The 25897-nt window shown below is 40.1% G+C and overlaps 1 protein-coding gene and 1 long non-coding RNA gene across 3 annotated transcripts in view; one reads left to right on the top strand and one right to left on the bottom strand.

The window, feature by feature from the left end:
• On the bottom strand, positions 1-1298 carry LOC307020247. 2 transcript variants are annotated; one of them, XR_013802816.1, is made up of 2 exons: positions 645-1298; positions 1-463 (listed from the first exon to the last, which is right to left on the bottom strand). It is a non-coding gene; the product is annotated as an uncharacterized lncRNA (long non-coding RNA). The 2 variants fall into 2 exon arrangements; XR_013802817.1 differs by having other exon boundaries at positions 1-459.
• Positions 1299-2822: 1524 nt separating this feature from the next.
• Positions 2823-25897, top strand: part of stk10 (serine/threonine kinase 10) — a 40623-nt gene continuing 17548 nt past the window's right edge. Inside the window, exons 1-5 of the mRNA XM_079647872.1 lie at positions 2823-3368; positions 13071-13235; positions 21814-21862; positions 22598-22747; positions 24731-24803. Of these exons, the coding sequence (XP_079503998.1) occupies positions 3210-3368; positions 13071-13235; positions 21814-21862; positions 22598-22747; positions 24731-24803 (596 nt within the window). The 5' untranslated portion in view covers positions 2823-3209. The remainder of the gene's footprint in view (positions 3369-13070; positions 13236-21813; positions 21863-22597; positions 22748-24730; positions 24804-25897) is intronic.

The raw sequence follows: 25897 nt of genomic DNA, 5'->3' as shown, positions 1-25897 counted from the left end.
TTAAATTACATCAAACTTTATTTTCACTCAAACAGTACAGGCACATATGATATATTGCAAAGCATAAAGAGATCATGTAAATTGTGCATTATGTAAACAACAGACAACTGTTGGCTCCTGTGGGCATGACCTAAATAATGATGGAAGAGGTATCAGCATTAAAGCAGAACTGCAGGAGGCTATTCCCAGGGCAATTGAAAAGTTCTGCCATTGGTGAGGCAAGTGTGTTCTTCCTCCACTCTTCATGAGTCCTAAAGAGTGTCACCTCCTGTGCCGGTTCTGGAGTGGTAGAGGATGGCTGTGAAGTTGGTGGCGGCTGGTAGAGATCCTTCCTGTTGTGTCGTTTGAAGCGCACATACTTCATCTTCCTCTGACCAGCATTTCTTTTAGACCCAGCATTCCACTGGTTCTGTCTGTCTGTGCAGGCAAGCCCGGTTTTCCCCTGTCTCACAGCATTTTCTACCTAGAGAGATAGAGTAAAAACAGTGCATAGATATTATAATGGGTTCACTGCAAACATGTCATATGATATAATACATCATGGCATACACACACTTTGCACTCTAGCCAAGTAGCCTATGATGTAGTTCGGATACCAACAAAAGACATAGGCCTAGGCTACAATGGTCAAATAATCTAGTTACCTTCCACAGGATCGCAGCTGAGTGGGAACAAGATCTCCCTGGTCCAGCAACACACGTACATCCCGCAGTTTTGACTTCTCCAGCTTCAGTTACCAGCACCCAAGCATTATGCCACGCATTGTTCAAACACTGGCTAGGCTCTACCTTTGCTTTTAGATAAACAAAACGATCATGTTTGTATGACATGACACAACCAACTTTGTTGCTGTGCAAATATTGATATGCCTCAGAGGCCTTCAGACTGTCCATTGCTTTTCCATCTATTGCCATGGATTGAACGAAGTAGGAGCAAATTTTGCTGTACGTTATGCTGGGCCACGTCGTCATGTTATCCTCCCAGTTTTGCACTGAATTCGGGTGGGGGAGAGTAACGCCATCTCCAGTCAAAGAAGTAGAATCGTGTTCCCAAGCTAGCATCACTGTTAGCATCGACATCGCTGTGTTTACACCAGTGCCCGTCTGACTGTTTACACCGGTTTACACCGACAGACGCTGTGCAAAAGACTTCCGGCGGAAATGAAGTGCATTTGTGTAGGGTTATGGCGCTACCCGTGGTTTGTCGCGTAAACTTGTCTATACATTGACGGGGAAGGGGGTAGCAATAAAGATAACACCATTAAACAGTTACACAACATAACATAAATAATATCGATAGCAGCGTCCCTAGCAACCACCTTGAATCATGTACATCCACTGCACAAATAATCTGAAATAACAACTCATATTTCTCGCATCAAATGACATCAAAACGCATTTTAATGGCCAAACTAACTTTAAAATAGGCATTTTCCACCGAGAATAAAACGAAGTTCGGCCATGTTTTTTTTTTCTGCAGGGAGAAATTTGAAGATCACGTGACATAGACGCCAGCCATTGGAACGAATGGTGAAAAAAAACGGGGTTTGTCAAACAGAGCACAAGCTGTAGTCCTAAACGATAGCTGGGGATTCTGGGTAATGTAGTGTCTTCTGCCATCCTTTACTCCGAAAAAATATTTGTTTCTCCGAATCGAAGGGGAAAAATAGAAAGGATTGCACACAATTTAAACCAATCAATGTTGTGTAATTAACAAGGATAATCTGGTGTTTTTTAGTCGATGAGTAGTGCAGATATCATTGTAAAATCAATCGACAGTAAGGGGAATACTTACTTCTGGGTGTACATTTCTCCGTTATCCAATGGGAATGGACGCTCACATTGCCTTTAAGGGCAGCCGACACAAACGAATGCCGTGCTTCCATGAGCGTCAAATCCCGCCGCAGATGGGAATACATTGCAATCAGTTGAAAGCTATTTGCGTGCCTTTATGAAGCTGAAGGAGCCTAGGAGCGTCACAACTGCACGCCACGGGACCCTGACCAAACGTCGCTCCTGGACGATTATGGAGTGAGAGTGTGTTGGTCAGCATGATGTTGTGTGATCATATACTGTAGGGCTAATTGATTTTGTTATTATTATTACAAGAACATATTGATATTATTCAAAAGTCTAAGGTAATATCTTGAAATTGGTCGTGCTTTTTTTATTTTTACTATCAAATATGACCCATGAAAACTACAAATCTTGACATTTGGGAAGTATAACATTAAGAATCTTACTTGATTAAAGATTTAAACGATTATTAAGATACGTCTTTCAAAAGATCTGTCAATAATTTTAACAATTCTTATGTATTCATCATAGGCAGTCCTTGGTAAAACTGCTCTGTCTGTCTGTATCTGTGCAGTTTTCCACATGCACCAGTTCACTGAGCTGACTGCGCCACTAGAGGGCGCCATAGCACTGTCTGTTGAACCAGCATGTCTTCTGAATGAAAAGAGAAAAGCAGTGCAGGTAAATTAAAATGAAACAAATTAATCATTCGATCATTTCTTATCTTTTGTTTTACTTTTTTATTCATTAACATTTTATGAAAAGCCAGAGTTTCACATTTTTGTTATGTAATAAAACCGATAACGTATCCTAACTAATAGCCTTACACATCAGGCCTGTAGTGATGCAGTGTATATAAGAACAGCACAATTGGATCACTATTAGTCAGTAACTACATTCCACAGTGGTTTATTTGTGTTAATGGCACAGCTGTTTTAGGACACGCCCAGCAACAACCCGGACATGCAGTCCTTTTACCTCATCGGTGCGATAGTGACGACTGCATGTTCTTTGAAAGAAACTACATTTCCATGACGGCAGTGGGAGGGTTGTTGCGTAACAAGGTGGGGCGTTTTGGCCAGTCGGAAGCAACAAGTTGCCCAGCAGGCTGACAGGCGGGCGGTTACTCCATCGTGTTAACAGCGGCAGGTGGTCAGCGCGCGTCCTCAGCACTTTGTGAATGGGATTTTAACTGCAGAGCCTTCAGAGCACCTGATACTCATGGACTGCGTAGAATAACTTCTCTGAATTTGTTTGACCCTTTTTTCTCTCGGACGCGGGAAGTGAAGACTATTAATTTTGAGTTTTGACTGTTTTTTGACGGGCTGCGCTTCTCTGTGTGCGTAATGCTCTCTGCGTAGAGCCTGATCATACTTTTTTTTTTAAAAGGTGGATGTTGTTGCATTGTCAATAATGGCATTCGCTAGATTCAGCAGGATACTCCGTCTGCCTACAATTGAGAAACAAAAGAAAGTCAAGCAGTATGAACACGTTCACCGGGACATCAACCCAAACGATTTATGGGAGATTATTGGCGAGCTGGGAGACGGTGCGTTTGGAAAGGTCTACAAGGTGAGTGTGATTTCAGAGACACGAGGCACCTGTAAAAGGTCCATGCCATGATAAACCCTGTTAGATGTTATAATCACCTCAAACTTCAATGATAAGTCTCTCACCTGTTGCCAAGTTCAGTAACACTGAGTTATGTTAGAAATGTTTCTTGACTATCTACGTTTTTAAATGTCACTTCTCCCCCTGATCACTCGTGTTCTCAAGGAAAGGTTACAAGTTCGTCCCTTTTTAAAAAAAAATACAGTCCATTTAGGGATACAACATATATTTTCTTTCACACCAGAAAGACTGTATCATATGTCAACATTCTTAGAATATATCCTGATAGTTGTCAACAACTTCTGATCACCTGTAGATGCTTCACATTTCTGAGATTGTGTGAACTGAACTACTCTGTCAATCAGAGTTATCACAGATTTGATTTGTTTTCAGATAAAAGGGTCTACCTGTTTATAAAATAATCATTCATTGTACTCAAGGACGGCTGATATCCTCTTGTTGAGATCCACTTTATCCTATTTTCTTCCTGTTTCTGAGTGTCTTTTATGAAGTCACTTGTTTTCTCGCATAGAATCCACACCGTTTTAGTAAAAGAGAGCACTGACTTCTCTTGTGAACAGTCCTAAACACCCACTCATCGCTGTGAAGCATCCACAGTTACAGTGAAAGCACTCTTCATTAGTTTATCAGCTCTTTTCCAACCTCAGCAGCAGCACTTTTGGCTCAGAGGCGTTATTTAATCTGGATCTGTTAGCCGGTCAGCCCCTCTGTGAAGCATGGGCACAGGCACTCAGTGTGCACTGCCCAGCTGAGCACAGTGAAGGTCTTTGACGCAGCATGGGCCTCAGTGGAAGAAGTGATGCCTTAAGTTCTGCAACAGAAAATTAAGTATTTTTTTAGAGGACTCCACCTTATGTTGGTATTTTAATTTGAAGGGACAGTATACACACATGGATAAATTAAACACAAGCGCATACATTGGAAGACACGTCCCGAGGGTGGCTTGTTTGCACTAACATTAAATGTAAATAGTCAAAATCCTTCCTATGTGCCACAGGTCTCACCTTATGTAAGTTGTCGAAGAATATCTTTTGAGCAGAGCTAGCATGTGAGGAGTCCTGTGGGTAGCAGAGAGAAACACAAGTGAAGCAACCAGTATACCATGTAAACAAACAAGGTGCTTTCCATTTTAAGAAGCCTTTAGACACTGATCATACTAAAGCTGAACATGCAGCACAGACTATTTATGGTTTATCATTGAGTTAAGCATGATCCCACTTGAGTAAATGGCAAGTTCACCGACTTGTTATGTGTCCCCACATGTTCTATTTATTATACAAATGTCAAGCCTCTGCTTTAGTTTCTGTCTCCTCTCCTTGAGTGGGTTGGGGGAGGACAGCGCCACACCTGCATCTGTCAGATTACGAGGGGGGAGGCAGAGTGGGAGCAAATGAAGGCCAAGAGAGGAAATTGGGGGACTTCATCAGGGGACGACTTCCTCAAACAGCTCTTGAACTTCAGTATAATCATCTCATGTGTGGGAGAAAAAGGCATCAAGGGGTGTATCGCACATGTTTTCCGTTGTTACTCTTTGATAGCGAGGGGGGGGGGGGGGGTTATTATCTCTGTCACAAGTGAATTCAGCTGCTTATCAGACTGTTCGGGGCATGAGTGGAAGAAAAACCTGCTTTCGGGTGTGTGACTTGTAGGAGAAGAACAATACTGACTGCCTCTTCATAAAGATATGAATACTTGTCATTTGCAGGTGGCAAGGACCCCACTTGTAAATGACATGTATCTTTGAGAGTTAAGTGTTCATTGAGAGGACAGAGTGCTCCTGTCAAACTGGCTCTCTAAAGTTTAATGTCATCATTGGGAGAATAACAACTCACTTAGTTTCGCAAGAGGAGTGCGTTTATATCACAGGAACACCGCAACAGAAGATCTCGTAAAATGCAATATAACCCTCATGCAACTTTTCTATTAATGATATTCCACTGCAGATAAGTGGTCAAGAAATGATTGACAAGAGAGGAAAGTTAATTGCTTCACACAATTGTATATTTTTTATAAGCTTATCCGATCTTTCAACTTTTAATGTAAGATATCTCATAGAGTTATGTCTTCTAAAAGTTATTAGTTCTTATGGTCAAACTGCTGGAAACGGTTTTGTTTTTGGAAGACTCGCGTGCCATAAGGTCAATAACCTCTGGTTAACTGCATGATGAGTTCACATCCTGACACCCAAGTGTGTTGGTATTTCACATACTCACATTTCTTTTTAATTTTCCCTAATTCACAAAGAATTCATGAAACCTAGTAACTTATATATTCACTTGATTGATAACACAACAACCTTGCTAAACGTTACACATAGTACATATTTGACAGAATTAACCCATCTATTTCACAGAATTAATTTGTCAAAATCCTAGCAGAAGGAAACGCAAGCACGCAAACAACCTGTTGTTGACATTCTCGGGATTACTGTGTCACAAGTTCACAGTATCACTGTTCATCATCATTTGGAGATCATACAATACAGGACTACATTAATGCAATGTTGTGCAGATGTTTGTAAATGCTGACATTCTATGATTGTATTGTAGGTACCCCTTTGGACCCAGTCCAACGACAATACTAAGCACTTTGTCGAACACATTTTAACCTCACTAAAATCAGCTGGAGTTGTGCTCCGAGTCAAGATGTAACTGACTGAAGCACACTTGACACTACTTCATAGATTTAAATTGCATTTTGATTTGATTGCATTAATCATGTTTGATGTCCTTTTGGTTCATTTCCTGACACATTGCATGCAATGCTGCAATATGTTGCACATCCCAGACATTTCTGCCTGAAGGGTAGAACATAGACCTGCAGTCTCTCAAAAGTCATAACAAGAGAATGTCTCACTGTTTGTGTCACAGGATGTTTTCTTTGTTTTCTGCGCATCTGTCTATGCACATGTTTGTACTTGTTGGAAAGAGTGAATGCGTGTGAAGGTGTGTGGCCGCAACTCAGGCATGAAACAGAGGAGTGGTGTGGTTCCCCTCACTAATTAATGGGCCACGTGCCGCTGAGCGCGCTGCCCTGCTGCTGCTGCTGCTCAACTGTTTCCATAGACACAAGCAGGTTGTAAGGTTACCCTCCCTCAAATTCCCATTGCGGGATTAACCATAGAGCATCTTATCCCTGTTGGTCTGTGATGTAAAAGAAAGTAGACTTAAACTGCGGTGTATACTTTGCCACACACTGAGGAAGTATTGAGTTGCTCTTGATTCAGATTAACAAATGTGGTTTATGAAAACAGTCTCAAAGATGGGAAAACATCAGTTGTTTTTGGAATTTGTTCTAAAAGAGTGTGAACTGTGAAGTGTCCTTGTGTGAAAAGGAAAGAGGAAAACACACTTTTTATACAGCGTTCTTAAAGGTAAGACAATTGTTTCGGTCTAACTTGCATTGACAGATGGTGGAACGAGTGAAAGGCTTATAGAAGAATCAGTTGAAACATAATAATCCTCTTCAGACAAGTGAAACAGAAAACACACTGGGTGTTGCCACTGGGGGGGAGGGGGCACAGGTTGCAACATCCTCTCTGCAGAGGAAAGCCACAACGTCTATGTGAAATGCCATAGTCTTAAGTTAGAAAAACGGAAGTGCCACATAGACGTATGTTGGAGTTTATTCAGTGAGACCATCATCAGACTCTGGGTCTAATCTCGAAGTACCAGCTGGAACCACAGCGACTGATAAGAGCCCTGTTGAGTGGGCGTGGGCAGAGCATGCTGGGAGTCCCTGTGATGACATCAGTACTGGCACTTGCAGAAAGCCTCCTATGCCTTTCTACATCAATATACTGCTGCTAGTTAAGGGCCTGAGACAAGCAGGACTTTCATGAGAATGTTTTACACTGATTTGAGTGTCAGCCATTGCCTATTCTCAGCACATGATGAAATTAATGCTAGAAGCAGAATAACCCACGTAAAGTAACCATATACTGCCTCTTACTCTCAGAGACATGGAGACATTTGGGTTTAACTTTTCTTTATTCGATTTCCCCTCCGTTTCAAAGCCCCTTTTAACTTCGCCATTTAAACAATTGTTACTTATGCTGTCGTCAGGGATTGGATCTCATCTCACATTAATGTCGTGCTTTTGACATGTTGTGCAAGGGCTTGCATGAGTATGAATGATTGAATAAAGCAGTGTAGGGTATTTTCTCTCAAGGCTCTTTGTGGTATGTTGTGATTTCCTGCCCCAGCGACCTGCTTTGTACTTGTGACCTTCTTGAATGTGGGACATTTTACCTCGTTTGTCAAAACTTTCACATCCTGAAAAGACTCATTGCTCTATCGGGTGTAACTTTTGAACCCTCGCTTGGTTTTGTGCTTCACGCCCAGTGGATGCATGCTTTCACTCAGTCAGCAGGTTGTGAAAGAGAGGAAGAACCTCACTGCAGTGTTGCTAGAAAGAAACCAAAGACTCAACCATTACTTTGTCTTCTCTTGTATAAGTCTTGAGTTGTGCCAAAAGAGTTGTGAAGTCTACTGTTCTATCAAAGCTGTAGGTAAAAAATAAGTCTGACTTTGCAGCCTTGACTTTTTTTCAGTCACTCTCCTAAACAGGATGTTCACTAAGTAAACAAATATCATCATCTCTCTTAAAACAACTGAGTTCTTTACTTTTGTACTAAAAACAAGTATCTGTTTACTTTAGTGTATGTCGTTTTGCTACAGTAACACCATGGCATTCTGGGCATTTTCTTGAAAAAAAAGTTCACTTATGAGAAAACCTCATGTTGCCATAACAATATTTTGACAGCCATGTTTAGCTAACCCTTATTTGGATGAATGGATGCTTTACTGCCATCAGTGTGTGGAGGTCTTGCTGCTGGTAGAGTGCTTTTTACTCTGTAACATGTGTCTTGGAAACAATGAAAACAGAGTGACCTGTCTTGTGAAACAAAGGCATAAACCCATATAAAGTGAAAGGCCTTGCTGTAGCTGCAGAAAAACATGCTTATCTTCTAGTTAACAAGTGTTGTATTGGCAAGGTCTGATATCAGTGATGCAAGTGATTATAGATTGTGTTAAAAAAAAAAAACACTAACTGAATAATCTCCTGATCTCCTTGAGATATACTTGTTGCTAATATTTGTGTTGTATAACAAATATCAAGCTTTGTCTTCAACTGCGTTAATGTATTTGTAATGATCAAAGCATCTTTGTTTGTAGATGTATATTTAAAGTTAAATAATTATTTTACTGGAAAATCTAGATGGGTGTGAGAAGGATTTTTACTCAGCATTAAGTAGTGTCTACAGAAGTCCCTCTCAAGCAGCTCCTACAGTATCAAACTAGTGAATGAATCAATCTGAAACTGTGAAAGTGAGGGGGACATCTGCCCCCATTTCCAGTGGAAATTACGCCTCTTTGTTGTGCAAAGATTTTCTCTAAATGACTTTCCGTTCTCTCTTGATCAAGTGGTCACAGTATGCCTCTTCTCAAACAACGGTATTGCAGAATTAAAAATCTAAATGTACATGCAAAGGCATTGCTTATACAGCTTGTTTATCTGAATGAGAGATTATGACTTCCAAAGGCGTCTGCTGTCAAAGGTGAGGTTTTATTAGCTGCTGTCATTATGTAGGAGCTGAGAACCACATTCCTGTTTGCAGGCACATGGGAGAGCCCCAGGAGGTGGGGCAGGTTACAGCTTTATGATAGGGCAAGGTCTAACATACACACACATTCCCCTTTGGTACTTGTGTGTGTTTGTAGAAACTATAACGCCATACAAAAGCCGAAAATACACGTCAGCATGTGGTGTGTTCTTCCAACCTGGAGGTGACTGACCCCAGGGAAAGTAATGTGTTATTTGTTACAAGAGGTCATCTGGTCCATTACCATTATGATTAACTATTCCTAATTATTTTCAGCCTACAGTCTTAATGGGCAAAGACTCGAGGAAAATATGTTGAGAAGCTGATAAGTCTTTTGAAATCTGGTTAATTTAAAGCTTGAAGTTGTTACTTGCCTTGGACTTCCTTCCCCCTTTTGAGTGTGATCCAGCCCTTTTCCTTTAAACCAACACACACTTAGTAATTATTAATGCCACAGTCAACATACACAATACTAAACATTGTTATTCATAGCTTGATTACATTTTTTTGTAAATACTTATCTGAATACAAAATTCTACACGCACAAGGCTGACAGCATGTGCTTTTATGTGTGTGTTTACTCAGTCTCCCAGTACATACAGTATGTTTGTATGCTGACTCATGGGTCAGTTACATCTGCTTCTTCTAAAGCTGCTCGTCAGTCATGGTTTGTGGCCTTCAGACAGACTGTTACTGAAAACAGATGGGTAAATATACTAGTTCGCGGGAGAAATACAGGAAGGGATGACAGACAAAAGATGTGCAGCGGGGCAGGCAGTGAATGATGAGGCAGGAGTGTCGAGAGGTGTGCTGTGCGTATGCTGCAGTGTGAACGTTAAAAACAGGAAAAACAAGATGGAAAAAAGTTAGATCATCATACCCAGGTTTATAGCTATACATGCAAACAATAAAACCGATGGATCATTAAAATAAAGCATCATAACAAAATAACGAAAATGGCAACCAGCAAACAAACATTTGGGTGAAGGCCCAAGTCTCTAAATCTTATATTTTCAAATACTGATTATTGATCGACTTCAGTTGTTATTTTGGCCCTAGAACTATAATATTAATGTGAGTTTCCAGTATTTTTATTAAGATAGTAAATACTTTTCTCACTGCAAGATACAAAAACATTTTGGCATTTAGATTGAAGTCAGTTGTTACTTTTCTGTTTTTACAGTCTATAATTGTTTTTGTAATTGACTCTAGTTAATTTACTAAATTCCTATTGTACTTTGTCACAGCTTGTATGTGGTCTATTAAGATATCATGGATATCATGGTCTTTTATTGGTCATTTGTTGAAGAGCATGAGTGGGTCCGTTAGCTAATCCTTTTGCACTTATCCTAAATGAAAGCGAAGACAGTAATGAACAGGAAAAGGAACAGGCAGCGGGACTAGTTGCGAGCCGAAGCAGAACCAAGTTCTTCTGATCCCCGTGGAAACCAGACCCCAAACAAAGCCAAAGACTGTTGTTGTCCTCTGGAGGAGAGTTAGAGAGAATGAAGAGTCAGTGGGTTAGAAGCAGTGAGGCGTCATTTTCTCTCGGGATGGCTACAGTACAGAGCCAGCAGTAGCTGACTGTATTCCTGCTTCTTCAGTGCTTTGGTTGTGAACTGTTATTTTGTAACTTAATACAGTGTTTATGTAGATCTTGCTGTCATCTGGCGCCTCTGTGTTCTTGTAAATCAGGGTGACAAGTAAGGTTAGCAGACTCTCCATGAACCACAACAACATAAAGTGTTTAATTAATCTGTCAGATAGTCAGACAGGCATTTGTGTTTGCTGGGAGGAACTGTTACTCGTATTTTCAAGGTTGTTCCGATTAAAGAGGATGATGCCTCTTCTTGTTATTCCTCTCTTGTGTACATACCATAGCACACAAACATACACACTTGTGCGTTGATGTCACGCCAACTTGTAGAGTCAGGAGGTCCCATGTGAAACACAATGAGGCGTTTCAGGGTAATTTCCTCTCTGGGCAGTGTATATACTTTGTAAGGTGCATGCATAAACAAATATGCATGTTTGCATACCACTTGAGGACCCTTGACGTAACACATTCCCCCCGCCACGCACCACATAAATGCATGATGAGTTTACCCTCTTTTTCAACTCCCCCGACCATCTGAAGGCCAGAGGCACATTCCTCAGCTTTGTTCCCACTGAGATGGAAAGGTGTGTGTGTGTGTGTGTGTGTGTGTGTGTGTGTGTGTGTGTGCAATTGGGAAGCTAGGTCATGGTGTTGCCCGTTGAAAGGTCAAGATGTATTTGTGCACAGTTAATGCTGAGCTTAACAAAAAATGATCACATCTGTCCACTTATTCACTTCTTCTTTTGTTTTGATGTGGTGGCAGATATTCATGTCTTTGTGTTTCTGTTAGATCATAGTGTTTTACTAGCAAATATGGTGATGTCAACCGCCCTGGTTACAACATTTAAACACTCCTACTTGATATACAGTGTTTCAGCTATCATTCTATTAGTCTGTACATCTGATTCGTGATGAGACAAAAGAGGAGGATATTATGAGGAAGCCACTTGTGTTGTGGAGAAACAACAGACTTTAGAATATAGCCAGAGTTGTAACAATAGACAGAGGATGTCTAGATTGTTGTTGTTTCTGAAACTATGACTTAAACATGGCCATATTATATCAAGTTTTTTAAAGATGGAACTGAGAGTATAGAGCTTTTTTTCTTTGAGAGTTGGCACAACACCAACAAACTAAAATACCAGTAGGTCTGTACCTTCTACTGTAAATCAGGGCCTAGGCAGTATGCTTCTGGGGGCTGACAGTGTTGGCACAGGAGGGGAGCGAATCACAGGGAGCTGAGATGTTAGCGGAGGAGTGAAAGTGTCTGGTGTCTCCGTGTTTACTGTCGAGGCTTGTTAGCTGGCTGACTGATGGTTTGATGGCAGTAGGAGACGTCCTGTTGACTCGCACTGTGGGTTACCCTGGTTTGGGGTCAGTTCGGCTCCTCTGGAACTCTGTTTGACACACACACACACACACACACACACACACACACACACACACACACACACACACACACACACACACACACACACACACACACACACACACACACACACACACACACAGCAAACTGGGATAAGCTAAAGAGTGTGTGTTGCTGCTAGTCTGTTCTGTTTATTCAGATGTTGTCCCGCAGCCCCTGTAAAAGCGGAGGCTTCAGACCTCCACCGGGCTGTTTAGTCTGCCATGTTTCTATAGGTCAATGCGTGGACACGTGTACATGCGCCCTCAATTTCTCAACATGACATGACTTTTTAGGCTCATCATTTCATACAAGTACCAGTTTTCTCACTCTTACTCACTTGTCAATGTTCCTTTTGATCACTTAGATATGTCATAACCTTTATGTGCTTCCTTTCTGGAGAGGTGCATCTCTTTCACTTCCTGTGGATAACTGTGTGGAAGTCCTTTGATATGATGATCACAGTTTCGGGGGCTGTTAATAATGGTGTGACATTGATCATCATCTCTGTTTTTTGTGTGTGTGTGTGTGTGTGTGTGTGTTGACAATTGACGGCTTTTGTGGTTCCCTTTCCCCCAGTTGCTCAGGGAGGGTGTGGAGTTTCCTTTCCTGTTTTCTCTCTAAATGTTAGTTACTCAACATTTTTAATTGCCAGATTGCATTTTTTTGATGTTTCGGAGTCCCTTTTCAACTGGGTCCAGCTGGCAGAGTGATACTGGCATGCAAGAAACTGGATACATTTGTTCTTACATCATGATATTTTCTACCTTCTAATCACATAATTGGCATAACAAAATAAAAAAGAAGTAACATCATCATCATCATCATCCATGTTCTTTACAATCTTGTTAAAGCACAAAGCCACACCCTTTATCTCACCCACTGTGAATATTTTATGAGAATTGAAACTCTTGAGTAAAAAAAAGTAATGTTGTTGCTGTGAAAGACTTTTAGGCCAAAAAGAGTCCATCAAACAGGCCCTGCCATAACTCATGAATGTTTAATTAAATGTTCTCTTCTCTGTTTCTTTAGGCCAGAAACAAGGAGACAGGAGTGCTTGCTGCAGCAAAACTGATCGAGACAAAATGTGAGGAGGAGCTGGAGGACTACATCGTTGAGATCGACATCCTGGCCAAATGTGACCACCGCTATATTGTCAAGCTGCTTGATGCTTTCTACCATGACAACAAACTATGGGTAGGTAACACAGGAATATGGTTAAGAGACACAAGCTTTAAGTGTCAACCACAGACTGTTCCACCCTTCTCTCTTTCTATTTTTACACAAGGCTGATAAAATAATACATGCACATGTTACAGTAGCACTTAAAGAAGATATGCTCATTTTCAAAGATCATACTTGTATTTTGTGTCTCTACTTAGACAACTTTACATGCTTTAATGTAGGCCTGTCACGATAATACATTTTGTTGGACGATACATTTTCCCGGAAATGATTGCGGTAAACGATAATATTGTCGGCACCGTTGTAAGACCATTTTAGACCACATAATTCAAGTACATCCTTTCAAACAGAACTTTTTTATTGAACATTCAACATTGCAAATGAAATGTGAAATAATATTCAAATATATAAATTATATATAATAAATAAACAATTAAATTAAATTATAGAAAACAAATTAAATCACAGACAACCACAACAATAAATTAAATAGACTCAGGCGGGAAAACAGATTTCTCTCTCTCTCTCTACTGTGTGTGTGTGTATGTATATATATATATATATGTATATATATATATATATATATATATATATATATATATATATATATATATATATATATATATATATATACACATAAATATGAGCACACATTCAAGATTTCGAGCAAGAAACACCAACATGTTTGCATTGTCGGGCAAATGTATCTTTGATTGCAAACTGTAGGGAAGGTGGGGGCTCTCCATCTCCAGCTGCCATGTTTGCTACAAGCTGGGAAAACGGAATGGGTAGGTTGCGTTTCAGGTGCAGTTTAAGGTTGGTCATATTGCTAGCTTTTGTTGCTACCTTTTTTTAAACAAATGCGACACACCGCCCTGCTCATTCAAGTCCGTAGGTTCACCTCGTTGATCTGGCTTGAATCCAAAAGAGTTAGGTTTTGCAACCAATTCCATTTAACTTCAAATTCCCCTCGAGTAAGTCACACGTTGTCTCCTGCTTGTCTCTATATTAGTCATTTGGCTGCTACACTGCTTTACGCGGAGTGTCCTTACCTGGCTGTGTGTGTGAGCCCTGCCCCTCACAACGCGCCTGGCCGGCAGACACAGCACATCTGGCTAAAATGCTGGTCACATCCTTATGTAAACTAACACGCATTTAAATGGCAATTTATCGAGGTCAGAAAAGTTATGGAGTTCATTTTTATTTATCGTACGATAAGGCAATTAATTGCTTATCGCGACTACTTCAATGTTCGAAAAGGTCTTTATTTTTCTCATCCTGCCTGTGCTGCACCACGTCTTTTCACCTTCTGTCTGAAGCCAGAGCACAGTCTGCTCTGATTGGTTAGCTGGCCAGCTCTGATTGGTCAACGGCTTAGAGATGTTCCGCCCCTTAAAATCCCTCACAATCTGCTGTCGGGCTAGCCAATAGAAGCGCAAGTGTTACATGGTGACGTCACCTAGCCTTTGCAGACCTCTAACATGCACAAAAAATACTTGAAAAAGCATAATAGAGGCTCATTAAGCTGAACAAATGAAATGGAAACTAGACTGTTTAGAAGAAATAGTGTTTGAATAGACATCATGTTGCTGTGTGGGAACACTGTGGTCAAGGCTGCTGGTGTTTTAGAATAGTGCTTAATGTACCAAAGGGACCTTATGTGCTGTCTACACTGTTACGTTTCTCACAAGATATATTCTTTTCACTTCGTTGAGGAGTTTCTGTGTCCAAGTTTTCTTTGCAGCACTTCCAAACACACAACACACAAACCTGAACCATCAGCAGGGAAGTAGACAAACAGACCTTCTAACCATGTATGTTGGCAGGCTCATGGGATGTTGCATTTCAATCCGTGACCGTCTTGTTGTTTTATTGAAACAATATCTCACCCAGAGCATATTTCTGCTACATATGAAAGCTCTGTTGAATAATATAGATGGGGAAGTGTGGTTTGCCTAAATGGGAATGACAGAAGATCCCCCCCCCCCCCCCCCCCAGGGTGACATAATGCATCAGATATGAACTAGAGCTCACCCTGATGTTACAGCAAGAAGGAAGATCAATTTCAGTTCATTGTTTTTTGCTCTCCTGTTATTTTCTCTCAACTCTCGCTCACTGGGTCAAGTGTTCAACTCCCCCTGTAATCTTTCAGTGTATCTGGCCAACACAAATAATAGTGACCTCATGCTGCGCACAACCTAGAATATGTGCGGAATTACAAGGCAGCGATAAAACTAAAGACATCTTAGGCTGGCATTTATTTGACCCCTCTACGTGTATATTATCAACACAAGTTTATAACTGCTGTTTTTTAATTCCTCTTTTTTTTCAGTTTTTAAAACAAACATAATTGTTTAGTACTTGTTTATTTGAAGTAGTTCTTTCAGAAATGCAACTCAAGAGCCACTGGTGTATCTATTCACAGCTCAGCCAAATAAAATACTTGATTGCACCTATGATATGATTTAATGCTGTGCACAGCATGAGTAGTCTAGACATAACAGCAGTAACTTTGCTGTGAAGTGGAGGGGTCTAACGGCCCCCTTGCGGCTTCCATTACTCCCTTGCAAAAATAAAAAATGATCCGCTGATGAAAATGCCCAAATTACTTCTTTTTTTAATAAACAATCCTTAGCGGTTTCCTGTGACTCCTTCTCATTAAAGGGAGGTAATTCCACAAGTAAGGATGTTCACTATGGAAGATAACTACCATTTAGATACATTGAATGGTTATTTCTAAAACAAACATGGAATATGTATAGTATAAAAAAGTGATTTCATGACAAACTTAAGCATTAAAATGTTATGTAAATCCAGCAAACCATGAATGACTAACACTAACAAACTCCAGGAACAATTACATCTCTTGAGTACCGCACAAAGGTCACATACTTCAAACGTGAGATAACTACACATAACCTGCCTATACACATACACATACAAATACACAACCACACCAGGCTATGACACAGCCCCAGAGCTAGTCGTGGTTGTGTGAATTCCTTTGGAGGGTGAACGTCCTCCAGCAGTGTGTGTGGCTTCATAGTGTCAACTTTTACTTGGCTCATATACTGATGTTTATTTTTTATACTACACATAATGACTCTTAATCTGTCATTGATACGTTTTTTTTAAACTGTATTTCAAGATCAACCAAAACAAGTATAGAAACTGACTACCAAAATTGGAATGAGAGCATCTGACCTGCAGTAAAACAGTAATATACAACATGAAGAAGTGAACTAGCTCTGAACCCCGTTCCTTTGAATGTGTGCTAGCCTCAGGATCCCAACAATTAGCCCAGTGGTTGGCGGTCAGGCCTCAGTAACCTCCGGTTGGGTGGACCGGGCAGGGGTGAGATGATGCATTCTTTTACCGACCCACTCGTTCTGCTTTCTGCTTTCCACTGAGTGAGGGAGAGGAAGAAAGACTAAGACAGACAGAGAGCGAGCGAGAGAAAGAGAGAGAAGGACTGTTTTGTTCCCATCCACGAACAGGTCTTGAGGCTAGAAGGGCATCTAGCCCCAGCGTGAGAAAAAGAGGGCCTTTAACATGGGGAAGGAATTGCTGACATCAGCACATTGAGAATAACTAAAAAGGAGAGAGAGAAAAGGGGGAACAGTTAAACTGATGAAAAAGAGACAATAAACACACAAGAGAACATGAACACATAATTTAAAAGCATCGTAAAGCCTGCCAGAGTAAAGGGTATGTCCTTCCAAGTCACAGAAATCACATTCTCCCACTGTCTATTTTGAGATGGGGCTTCCTGAAATATGTTGCCACTTAAATACCAATCGAATCCATAGGGACCTTTTCTCCAGCAGAATGTATACCAAAAAAAACACTGCATTTTCAAGAGTAATGGGAAGGAAGCGTTACGAAAAAAGGATGTTTCTTATCATATTGTTCCAAAATATATTCCATGCTAGGACCGCACCATAATCAAACTTTCATCTTGTGTTTGGTCAAATCTGAGAGACTTTCAGAAAAACTGCTGCTTTTAGCCATGATTATATACTGTATCAGAGTTTTAAAAAGCCAAAGATATGAACCTATTATAGTTAAAATTATAAAATGAGAATACAAATATGGACAGTTTCTCGATTGAAGATAAGATCTTGTAGTTAAAATTAAATGCTCTGTTTCACAGTTGGACAGTGTCCCTCTTAAGTATTTCATTTCTCTCTGTGTCTGTGTAGTGTGTTCCCAGAGTCTGTATATACATATCTTAAGAGCCTTAATTGTGGCCCTTGTAAAGTAATATTGTGTGGTTCTTTTAAACACACTGAGACAAGGACAAAGCTTTTTATTTCACCTCTGCTATTATTTGCATACAGCGAGGTCTGCATAATGTAACTGGCTGTGGTTGCTAGGATATTTTATGACATTGTAAGTGAATCAATAGTACCACCCCATGCACTCAAATTACTGAAGCATTAGTCACATTCAGAGAGAGAGAGTGAGTGAGTGAGTGAGTGGCAAATAGTCTTTGTACGTCCTTACAAAATGATATGAGACATCGCTGTGAATCACAGGAAGAAGGCCTGTTCTGTTTACATTCGGGCTTTTCAGAATGTGTAGACTGTATCTAAGTCGGTTCAGCTTGTCTCAAAAGGAAAAAAAGTATTTGCAATTGATTATTGGGTTTTCCATTTTTGTGTGCGTGAGATGGGTAAAGCATGTATCTGCCTGCATGCATGTTCAGCCCATAGTAGGTATGCGCTGCATGTAGTTTGACCAGTCGGGGCACATTTTTCACTGCAGCACATCGCGTCACCCAGAATTGTTCCAGGCAGGGAGAGCAAATCTGGCTTCCGAGACAATGACGGAAACACAAACCAGTTCCTGGTGACACAGTAGTGTGATGTACAGCTGCTTAGGTTTGGCAGTACAATGTGCTACTGAAGAACAGCTCATTTCAGATAGGCGGTGGTTTTTAAACAGGATAAATAAATGTTCGGTTAGTGTTGAGCAGGAAGTACTGTAGTAAATAGATACATTTTGTTTTGTTAAATGTATTGCACAATTTCAAAATCAATACTGCATTTGAACTATTTACATTTCAACTTCCAATAAATCACAAATTGACAATTTCCACAAGTACATTTTATTCAATAAAAAGACGTTGAAAACATTGTTCTACTATAAGTGATCGAGTACTATACATCAAACATAGCCAAACTGATAATGGACTTTTCAAGCTGAAGAATATCAATATTAGTTTGAAAAAATCCCATACAGTAGCCAATAGTATTTTCATAACAATCTATAAGAAACTTGATCTTGTTTTTTTTTCTGTGCCCTTGGCTAATTCCCAGTGGGTGTAGTTATGTTATAAAAAGGTGATGTCTACTAATCCAAACTTAAACAAGGAATGAATTAGAATATAGATAGCCTACCACACGTAGGCTATCTGCAAATAAAGCATCAGTGTGTTTTAGTGTTAAATGTAGAGTAGCTAATGAGAAAGTATTTATTTTCTATCTGTAACTGCAACTCCTTCAGATGTAACCATTCAATGTTACATACAATTAATAGTTTTGAATAAGGCATTAAGGTGTGTCTATAGAAAATCAATCATTTATCTTTCTGAAGAAACGGAGGTAAAACAAATGAGGGCAGATCTTAGATGCAGTATAGAGATATAAAAGTTGGAAGCAGCGGAGCGGGACTGTCTCTCTGCCGTCTGTCATTTAAAGAAACGAATGAGGTTTGCTAATCCAAATGTCACAAAAGAACATTGTTTCACCTGGAGAGCTGCATGCCAGGCTTGACATTCCTCATCTTTGACTTTTCCCCAGTGTGTGTGTGTGTGTGTCTGTGAGCATAACACAAACTCATGCACATTTTTTGAAACTATGCATACCTCCACAGTTTCTCATATTCCTCTTTACCTGGGCTGTTTACACCTTTTGTACCTATGATCCTCAGTATGGCTTTGTCTGAACTGAAACTCCACTCCCTGTCCAGTACCAGGTCAATACTTTGACACTGTTGTCATAGCAGGAGGATTAAACTAAGAATGACATCATATAACTGCACACCACCTAGGTTTGATCTTTGAGCATTTGGAATGAAAAGATCAAGATAAACTGCTCTTAACAGGATTCTTACGAAATCCTGTGGTGTCTTTATTTTCTTTGGTCCTACTTTTGAAACTTTAGAGGGTTTTCTGACAGCCGGTGTGTCAGAGACAAACTGACTATGTAAGGAGAGGAAATTAAGTTGATGGAAGTTGCTATTGGCCAACAAGACACCATTTAGGGAGTGTCTTTTTTCTTGCCCGTCTCCCTCTCGCTTTGTGTGTTTTTACTTCACTGCTGAACTGGTATTATACGTTTTGGCAGTGTGTTCCAGGAAGTGTGTATCATTACAGCCTGACAGGTTGTCACACACTTGAGTTGCAATCCAGATGTCCACTTTGTGAAGTGTGTGTATTCTATTATAAAACGGACAAGTCAAATCAAGCAATCTGATTTGGTTCTTAGCCGTGATATACTGAGCGTATACCACGGGTAGAATTGTAAGTTACTTTTCACAACAAGTCAGTATCCCTCCGCGCCTGAGACAAACAGTATACAGTTGGGCTGGATGCTTCGCGTCGGGCCGAACCACGCCCCTTAGCTGTGTATAATGAGCATATACCACAGCCTGTCGTGAGCTATTGCTGAAGTATACTTTATATATATATATATATATATATATAGGGTATATACACACACACACACACACACACAGTGGGGCAAGAAAGTATTTAGTCCGCCACCAATTGTGCAAGTTCTCCCACTTAAAAAGATGAGAGGCCTGTAATTGTCATCCTAGGTATACCTCAACTATGAGAGACAAAATGAGAAGAAAAAAATCACATTGTCTGATTTTTAAAGAACTTATTTGCAAATTATGGTGGAAAATAAGTATTTGGTCACCTACAAACAAACAAGATTTCTGGCTCTCACAGACCTGTAACTTCTTCTTTAAGAGCCTCCTCTGTCCTCCACTTGTTAACTGTATTAATGGCACCCGTTTGAACTCGTTATCAGTATAAAAGACACCTGTCCACAACCTCAAACAGTCACACTCCAAACTCCACTATGGCCAAGACCAAAGAGCTGTCAAAGGACACCAGAAACAAAATGGTAGACCTGCACCAGGCTGGGAAGACTGAATCTGCAATAGGTAAGCAGCTTGGTGTGAAGAAATCAACTGTGGGAGCAATTATTAGAAAATGGAAGACATACAAGACCACTGATAATCTCCCTCGATCTGGGGCTCCACGCAAGATCTCACCCCGTGGGGTCAAAATGATCACAAGAACGGTGAGCAAAAATCCCAGAACCACACGGGGGGACCTAGTCAATGACCTGCAGAGAGCTGGGACCAAATTAAAAAAGGCTAACATCAGTAACACACTACGCCGCCAGGGACTCAAATCCTGCAGTGCCAGACGTGTCCCCCTGCTTAAGCCAGTACATGTCCAGGCCCGTCTGAAGTTTGCTAGAGAGCATTTAGATGATCCAGAAGAGGATTGGGAGAATATCGTATGGTCAGATGAAACCAAAATAGAACTTTTTGGTAAAAACTCAACTAGATGTGTTTGGGGGAGAAAGAATGCTGAGTTGCATCCAAAGAACACCATACCTACTGTGAAACATGGGGGTGGAAACATCATGCTTTGGGGCTGTTTTTCTGCAAAGGGACCAGGACGACTGATCCGTGTAAAGGAAATAATGAATGGGGCCATGTATCCTGAGATTTTGAGTGACAACTTCCTTCCATCAGCAAGGGCATTGAAGATGAAACGTGGCTGGGTCTTTCAGCATGAAAATGATCCCAAACACACCGCCCGGGCAACGAAGGAGTGGCTTCGTAAGAAGCATTTCAAGGTCCTGGAGTGGCCTAGCCAGTCTCCAGATCTCAACCCCATAGAAAATCTTTGGAGGGAGTTGAAAGTCTGTGTTGCCCAGCGACAGCTCCAAAACATCACTGCTCTAGAGGAGATCTGCATGGAGGAATGGGCCAAAATACCAGCAACAGTGTGTGAAAACCTTGTGAAGGCTTACAGAAAACGTTTGACCTCTGTCATTGCCAACAAAGAGTATATAACAAAGTATTGAGATGAACTTTTGTTATTGACCAAATACTTATTTGCCACTATAATTTGCAAATAAAGTATTTTAAAAATCAGACAATGTGATTTTCTGGATTTTTTTTTTTCTTCTCAATCTTGGCTCTCATAGTTGAGGTATACCTAGGATGAAAATTACAGGCTTTTCATCTTTTTAAGTGGTAGAACTTGCACAATTGGTGGCTGACTAAATACTTTTTTGCTTATATATATATATATATATATATATATATATATATATGGGTTTTTGAATGATGTAGAGCAGGAGGAGCTCTCCAGGTAGTGATGACACAATATAAACATCTCATCTTCTTTGCTTCCAACAAATCACAAACAATAGCATTTTAACAAATGAAAAAAATCCTTCTCTGACGAACATAATGTTGAATTATCAATGTTTTACCGTTTTAAAGCTGGGTCAAGTTTAACCTCACCCTTGCTCCCTCCCCCTTCATTCCCCAGATCATGATCGAGTTCTGCCCCGGAGGTGCTGTGGATGCCACAATGTTAGGTAAGCCTCTCACTTTTGGCTCTCCGTGTGTTTTCACAAGCCCTCCACCTTTCTTCATGTCACAGGATTATAGTTTCACACCTGCAACGGTGCTGGGACTACACTTCAGCAGTGACCTATGGAGACAAGATAACAAGGTCTAAGATGTGTTGTTAAGTTGTCTAGTTCATACAGTGAAGGCTACAGGAAAATCAGTATTTATCTCAATATGATAGCTCTGAAAATGGTCATGCACGTTCCTCACCAGTCTAGCCTTGAATGCTCTAGAAAGCAGTCAGACATAGTGGAGTCCTCTGCTGTGGGAAAACCCCCTGGTGTGTTTTTGCTGGGTAATCCGCATCCTCATAACTGTCTGTACCCCCCAGTGCAGCTAACCAAACACAGACACGGTAGAATAAAGTCTGCAGGGCAGGACTAGCTTGGATGTGTGAAAGCTTTTCTGATCCGGGATTAGAAACACTATCTGAGAAACTTCATGGATATCATCGCAGGTTTACCTTTTTCTGTTTTCTCTGGCGGAGTTCACACACTACATCAGCACTGGAGACTTTGTCTTGCCATCATTGTACGTACACTGAATATGGAATCTGCTAGGTGTGCATAATGGGGTTTGAACCCCCTCACCTAATTTTTCTTGACTCTCAATTCGATTTGGTTCTTGTTCTCATCCCTCTACCATACCTCCGTTTTAACCCCTCCATTTCTCTCTCACTAAATCTCTTTTGTTTTTATCAGAGTTGGATCGCGGACTGACGGAGCCGCAGATTAAGGTGGTTTGTCGCCAGATGCTGGAAGCTCTGACCTACCTCCATAGCATGAAGATCATCCACAGGGACCTGAAGGCCGGGAACATCCTCCTCATGCTGGATGGGGACATCAAAATGGGTGAGGGTTTAGATAATTAAACACTTTACAAAGTTTACTTTTAACTTTAGCATTTCTAGAAAGCAAGATTGTATGCATTGACCATTAGTCATTGTGTGGACATCATGCTGTCCAGGAGCCTTTTTTTGTTTCACAAAAGCCTTAAAATGAAATTGGGTGTGTTCTGAGAAAAGCAGAAGATGAAAGGTTTAAAGTTTAAACATATTTCAAATCTATGGGTTGGATTATCAATGTTGTAAGGCCATTTGTTATCAGTCTCAATGTCCCATCATTCATAGAGAAAACCCTTTCACTGCCAAATGTGTTGCAGGTGGAACTAATTCTAAGACAAACCCTATGTTCCCATTGCACATTACATGTTATCTCTGGAACTCTGGTCTGTTGTTTCTTGTCGTATGGGCTGAACGCATAGACACATGAATACTGTCACACAGCACAGTCAGAGTCCCTCTCTTGTGGCGCAGTAGGAGGATCAAAAGTGACCATTGTGTGGAAATACTGCGCTCTCAGAAGCTTTGCATATTTTCATCTTTTGGCTTTTTGAAGAGTTCTCCACATTGTTCACATTGCACAGCTAAGAGGCAGATCCAACACATTTGCCAGCATGTTTTGAAGTGCAGTTTCTCGAAAAAAGAAAATAGTGTCCTCAAGAGCTTTATGCCAGTGTGCGATAAGGAAGGACAGCTTTTTTCAATGGCTGTCCGACATTTGGATCCTGAGACATACAACTTTTAAACAAATCAAGATCTGTTTTGCATGATGTTTTACTACTCCGTTATTTTGCACTCAGTCATGACAGACAAGCCCCAACCACTCAATGGAGAGTAACGATAAGCTGCTTTGAGCTTCATATTTTATTGCTGGTGAACTTTTTTTGAAATTAATCTCATTCCAAATTGCCTCAATATTCTTTCTTCAATTTTCCAATTACACATTTTGTCAGCCACTGTGCTCACTTCGCTGGACTTCTTGTCCTTTTCCATGGCCTTCCATTCCCCAAAAGACACCACAGTTGAATACAATTACTGGGAGTTGCCTTTTTAAAACTCATTAAGTCATGACACTGACTAATTTACAGTCTCCCAACTTATCTAACTACATGTTAAGTCAAACAAGGCAGCAAAATGCTCAATATTCAACTATTATACCTTGCATTAAACATGAACAGTTGGTTGTCAACTTTTTATATATTTTTTAAAAACTCTTCAGGGTCCTTTGGGTATTTGCTACATACTGTACATATCTAGAAACAGAATATCAAAGACGGCACATTAATACAATTACAAACAAATAAGACATAGCACCCTTGAGTAGTTTAGGCTAGAAATATTTGAGTATAATGATAATAATTATTCTTGAGACAGCGCCTTGTTTAAGGGAACATAGTGTGAGTTAAACTCAGTGACGCAGCAGCTTTTACAGCAGCGTGACCACTATCTACTAAAGTGATTTTGACGTCTGGTTTCACTATTAGTATGATATACCAGAACATATTTACAATCTTGGGTGTAAACTTTAATTTGATGTACAATGGAAGCAGTAGTATGATTTATTGTCTTTGTATGATGTTAACGTTTTTTCTTCGATAGTTTAGTCTGCAACTATTTTAAACTATGACCTTTGAATTGAAATGTGTAAAACACAGACAGTCACTTAACTCCCCGTAATAGAACATGCCAGTTTGTAATTGAAACAGCCTGCTGCGATCCACACGTGAAGTCTTTCTTGCAGGGAAAAAAAAAAACACCCCTATAATCTGAGGCTCATGCCAGGAAATGGGGGCAGCTTGTTTGGAAACTGAACTCCCATAAATTCTTTAATTCTGGCTTTGTGTCTCAATGTCATGACAGATTTACAATTTGTCTACATCAAGGGGGAAACACAAAATGGAAGGTTTTGAAATGCATTCATTCCCTTTTTAAAAGGCCTTAGTAAACTCATGTTAACCAACTTCATATTTTTTGTCTCTTTTTGTTGTTGTAGCTGACTTTGGCGTGTCTGCAAAAAATACCAAAACCTTACAAAGAAGAGACTCTTTCATTGGAACGCCATACTGGTAAGTAAGACATTACTCTACATTCAAAAACATATTCCATGATAAAACATGTTCCTATATTTTTGGTTCACTGATTTGAAAAATTGTCTTCAATTCAAACAACCTGAGCTATTAAAAACATATTTAACATATTGCCAAATCTCTACATCTAGATGTATAAACAACCCCTTACATACGCTATACAAGTAGGGGCTTATGGCTTGTTAGAAAGCCATTTCCTGCCCAAAAGAACATGATGTATTCATACACTCAACTTGATGCTGTATTGTTTTTGTAACAACAGCGTGGTTCTCTTCTCTCTACCTGAACACATTGGAAAGATTCCCTGTAAAGTCTCCAAAGCGAACCTTGGTCCATACTGTTATTCCATGTGTTGAAGCCAGTTAACCATTGACTAGAACAAGTTATCAGCCATCATGAATATCCTACCAAGCCTAATGGAAACATGACCTTGCCCTCATTTTGCGCAATCCTTAAAATAATATTGCAGACAACAGCAGGAACACTCCTTCTCCACCCAGCAGTATTCATCAATATGTCACCTGCTGCAGCTACTCAGATAAAAACATTGTAAAAACCGTAGGTGTATCTTTAAGAAATCAAAGTGTTGGGCCTGTTGAAACGTGTTCCTATTTTACAAGCTGTGTTGATACATCAGGTTTTTACCACATGATAGTTACAATCTTTACAAGTTGGGTAACTTATTAGCTCTTTCACTTGATGTTTAGAAGTTACACCTGGGAAATAAAAAGAAAATAAATGAAAGTTTAGATTTAGATGCATTCAGTGTATGTTACATTACTTTACCGTACTTACCTTTCAAGCAAACAGTCATTTGTGAAACAATCATGGGATGTAGATATTGGCACATTTGTCCTGTTAAATTTAAGACAAGGATTATGTATGTTTTTAACTTTTTGCACTTTCTATACATTTAAACATTTACACAAGAAAAGTTAATTATGTACTGAACAGCAAGAGAAGGGAGAACAACTCCAAAAGAACATTTTAAGGTTAAATGTAATTAATGGGCACTATACTTTAACTTATTCAATTTTAACGAAAGTTGAGCATTCAAGTTCTTACACTATGTA

Source organism: Notothenia rossii (genome assembly GCF_949606895.1).
Source record: "Notothenia rossii genome assembly, chromosome: 9".
Lineage (NCBI taxonomy): Eukaryota > Metazoa > Chordata > Actinopteri > Perciformes > Nototheniidae > Notothenia > Notothenia rossii.
Note: the sequence above shows the minus strand (reverse complement) of the source record. Positions and strands in the feature narration are given on the sequence as shown.